This window comes from Myotis davidii, unplaced genomic scaffold (genome assembly GCF_000327345.1).
Source record: "Myotis davidii unplaced genomic scaffold, ASM32734v1 scaffold228, whole genome shotgun sequence".
NCBI lineage: Eukaryota > Metazoa > Chordata > Mammalia > Chiroptera > Vespertilionidae > Myotis > Myotis davidii.
Window position 1 is genome coordinate 345,872 of NW_006300104.1, and position 4,700 is coordinate 350,571.

The following is a 4,700-nucleotide window of genomic DNA, read 5'->3' on the forward strand; positions in this document are numbered from 1 at the left end:
CAGTGGGAATACCATGAGTGTTCAATCAAAGCACTGAGTTTCAGCACTTTTGCTTGTTCGATGACTTTGAGCTCATCTTATGTTCTCTTTGAGTCCTGGAATTATGGTGCCTTCTTAAGAAAAAGAATTCATTGATCCCTAAGGAATACTGGTAGGCTGATCATTACTGTCCTTTTAAAAAGGAGAGAAATAGACCAACAGAATAACTTGAGAAAAGTTCTAAGTACACTTTTCTCCATAAAACAAACAAACAAAAAAGCAGCACTTCCTGGCTTTGTGGGGGAGCTGAGAAAAGTGGTTGTTGTTGGAGCAGGTGGTGTTGGTGGTAGGGTTTCTGCTCCCGTATCACCTGCTGTTTGTTGTCAGAACATCAAAGGCACGCCGGAGTTGAAAGTGTTATCTCATGGGTCCTGGACTCTGAGAGCGCGCCTCTTACAAGACAGGAGCAGCACACAGACCACTGGATCTGGTTGCTGCATTTTTTCAGTAGCTTCCCCCCTTTTTGATAATCCTACCACGAGCTCCCTTGCTTCCAAGGAGGCAAGGCTTCCGACCGCAGCAAGCACTCACATAGTTCTGCATCAGGTCCGGGTGCGTCCTCTCAATGCCGTCGTCCAGGATGGTCACCACCACGTTCTTTCCCGTGTAGCCTCGCTTCCAGGCCCCTTCAATGTTCATGTCCGACTGGCAGGGGTGCGTGTTGTCACTGCAGTGCTATCGGAGGAAGGGGGAGAAGGGGACATTGCAGATTACTAAACAGCAAGGAGCGGGGAGAATGACCCGTGTGCTAAGATAATGCAACCTGAAAGCATGGAACAGACTGACAAATCTGAGGGGAGGGGTGAGGAGGGACAGGAAGAGATTAACCAAAGAATTGATATGCTCTATGCATAACCCAAGGACACAGACAACAGTAAGGGGAAGGCCTGGAGGGGGGTGAAGCGGGGTGGAGGTGGTTAATGGGAGAAAAAAAGGGGACATCTGTAATACTTTCAACAATAAAGGTAAATTTTAAAAAAATTAACAGAAATTTGATGGATTGCCTGTTAGAGTAGAAACATGGATCTCTAGCATGAAAATAGGCGAAGGCAGGAAGGATAGATGTGGGAAAGGCGAATGAAATCTCTTCCACCTGCTCTAACTTGTTCTCATACCATTGATCCTTTGGAAAAACATAATAAAGTCTATTTCAACAGCAGAATAATGGATGTGCCATTTTATTGTTAGCGTGGATTAATGACACACAAAAGGCATCATAGTATTTCATTTATAAATTCACACTAGGTGACTGAAGAACATATACTTTATCATTCCAACCGCCTACGAGCCAACCCAGCTATGAATGAGGACCATCTCAGGTAGCTTTGGTACAGTGTCAGCCAGAAGTGTGCTACTGGGAGAAACCCATGAACAAGAAAATTGAGAACAGTTTTTAAAAACTTCTTTCAATAAGTTAACAATGACTATTGTACCATAGTTTGTAGTGGTTAGACACTCATTCAGCACTACTTTGACTTTTTTTTTTAATCCTCACCTGAGGATACATTCTTATGGATTTTAGAGAAAGAGAGGAAGGGAGAGGGAGAGACAGACAGAGAGGAACATTGATGTGAAAGAGAACATGTATTGGTTGCCGCCCATACACACCCTGAATGGGGATCGAACCCACAACCTGGACATGTGCCCTGACTGGGAATGAAACCTGAGACCCTTCAGTGTACAGGATGATATTCCAATTGAGCCACATCAGCCAGGGTAGTACTACTTTGAGGAGGAAAAGAAGAACAGTGCAAAGTGCAGAAACACGGCATACACAGGAAAACGTGTGTGGGGGCTTCAAGGGGCAGGCTGTAGAAACATCAAACTTTAGCTTATCATGTGTCATGATTTCATTCCCCAATGGCTACAATATACACACATATCGAGAAATGAATTAATCAGCAGCTCTTCTGGATATAATTTACTAGTATTAGTCCAACCCACATAATTTTTCCTTCAAAGCTCATCTCTTTAAATATCCCTCTGAGCGGTGTGGTTTTCCAGCTTCTGAAGATCCCATAGAGGTACAAAGAAAAAGAGATGCACTATAACATAATGCCATCGCGACATGAGCCCCCCGCCCCCCAGGTCTTTCACTATTCTCTATTTTCTTCCTGCTTTAAAACAGTTCAGTACTTCCAGACATAAGCTTTGTATGTGCTAAGCACAATGGAGACCTGAGTGCCACTGATTCACTGAACACCTACTTAATTGAGCAACTACTACATGCTGGATCCGGCAGTGAACAAGGCAGATGAGTCTCTCTCCTCATCATTAGTAACAAAGAAACAGAATTTCCAGAGGATGAGGCCCAGAAATCAGGATTTTAGCAAGATTCCCAGGTGATTCTAATGTGCAGGCAAGGTTGAGAACCACTGCTCTAAAGGGATAATACAGATGATAAACAAGACCATTCAGAACATTCCTTAGGCTTTAAAGCAATTAAACAGGATGACAGGTTAGTGAATGCTGAGGGGTCCAAGGATACCACTTAGGTGGGATGGTCAAAAAAAGCCCCAAGACTCAGAAAATGAAATGTGAGCTGAGACATAATTGATGAAAGCTGGTCTGCCCAAGGGCCTGGAGACCAGTGTCTTGGTAGAGGACAGAGCAAATGCAATGACCAAATGGTGGGAAACAAGTTAGCACAATGAAGACAGAAAAAGAAGGTGGGGTACTGCCGAAGCTTAAGCGAAGGAGGGACAGAATGGCATGGGAAAATCAGAAGGCAAAGCAAGGTCAGATCTTCCAGGGCGTTGTAGCCACGACTCTGCTTTCATCTGAAGTACAGCCTAAATGGAAGCTCATCTCTTTTCAAACTTCAGCCTTCAAAATCAAATGCTAACTAGCAACAGATACCTCTAATGCTCCCTGACATGAATTTATTATTCTCCAAATGAGATAGCCTTTTGTTGAATATTATAAACACACTTGAGTAGTTTCAAGGATTCATTCTAACAAAGGGTCTACCCATTTTTTACTACAGATCATATCTAGAAACTAGGGGCTTATATATTTTATGAACATTTGCAGCGTTTCTCACTTTGACTTCTGTCTGGTACTCAAGGCCTCTCTTTATCTCTCCCTTCCCCTATCTTCCTTCCCCCCTCCACTACTACTATTAGACTGATCCAAATCCCACTCTCCCTACCTCTCCCCAGTTTTGGGGGCACAGCTTAGGAGTACCTCCTCCCATAAAGCTATCTCATGTTCTTCAGCCTATTCATCTATTTCATCCCTTCCCTGAACTTAGGGACACAAACACACATGCACTCTATTCTACACATACAACCCCTACTCATTGAATTCTACTGAACTGTTGTTGACTATTGAGTATTATGAGTGGATTTTGTCTTGATTGTAAGCCCTTAGAAGACTATGCATTAAATGAAGTCTAACTAGGATTTCAGTAAATATTGGCTGATTGATTACATTTTCAGTAAATATTGGCATTGATATGCCCCAAAATGTGAGCATATCCTCAACTTTATTTCCAAGTTCAAAACTGCTCCAACCTCATCAGAAAAACCTAGCCAACTAGTGCTTGATTAACAGAAATGATCATGAAAGAAATAGTAAAAATATCCAAACGCCTATGTTTCTTAGATGTCTCACTCTGGCCGAGAGTGAGTTTGGGCCTCTCCTCACCAAAAGATTTAATTTAACACAAAGAAATCTTGACAATTTTCCATTTCATTTTTTTCTTCTCCCAAACCTGCTCTGGCCACCTGTGCTATCGTTTCTGACATGCAGTAATGTTAATGTGGCCAAGAGGTGGGCCGGAGGAAGGAAATGCACAGGAAATGGGTAACCCACAAATGGGATAACCGTTCTGGAAGGAGGGATGCTGCCTGAAATTGTAATTATGAAAATTGAAGAAAACCAGCAGTCTATGGAAAACATGTGTGTTAAAAGTGGTACAATTAGGTTTCTTCAATTCTGCTTCTGTTGAATCTGATTTTACTATTAAATATTTTTGTTCCACCTTTTATTATTTTTCTTTTCATCCACCAACATGGTATAGGTGGAAGGGGGAGGAAGGGAACTATTCAATTGATACTTTAACTTGGATAATTATGTTAAGTAGTCAAAAGGTCAAAGGGGGAAAAATACTCAGAGCCTGAGGTGTTTCTTGCAAAAAAGAGTAATAAGGTCAGAAGATGCTTAGATCAGAACCCTAAATCCTGACTACGGACCTTAGATTCTAAATTCCTATTCCAAGTGGTCTAGGCTTCCAAACTTGTTTTCAATGTAGTTGTTTCATATACCAAAGTTATCCAAGGAGCAAAGACTATGGAAAATATTGATGCCAGTCAACACTGACCAAAGAGGTCAGTTATTCCATGCATTACTAATTTCCTTAACTACCTGATTGAATGGTTTTTAAACTGTGCTCTATTTACTTGACAGGAATCTGTATAATAGCATTTCCCAGAGGCAAAACCCTTGATAGGCTCATACACAGTCAAACATGTTGAGAAGACCTGCCAGAGCTGGGACTAAAGACTAGTTTCTGGGAGAAACTAAGATGGCGGCATAGATAAACACCGGGAAATTGCTGCCTCCCACAACAATTGAAAAATACATCAAAAACACAAAACGGGCCGAAACCGGTTTGGCTCAGTGGATAGAGCGTCGGCCTGCGGACTGAGGGGTCCCGG

General features: G+C 42.2%; 1 protein-coding gene across 1 annotated transcript in view; it reads right to left on the reverse strand.

The window, feature by feature from the left end:
- PCSK5 (proprotein convertase subtilisin/kexin type 5) overlaps window positions 1-4,700 on the reverse strand; it is a 416,138-nt gene that overhangs the window by 304,741 nt on the left and 106,697 nt on the right. Inside the window, exon 4 of the mRNA XM_006776508.2 lies at window positions 571-714. Within this exon, the coding sequence (XP_006776571.2) occupies window positions 571-714 (144 nt within the window). The remainder of the gene's footprint in view (window positions 1-570; window positions 715-4,700) is intronic.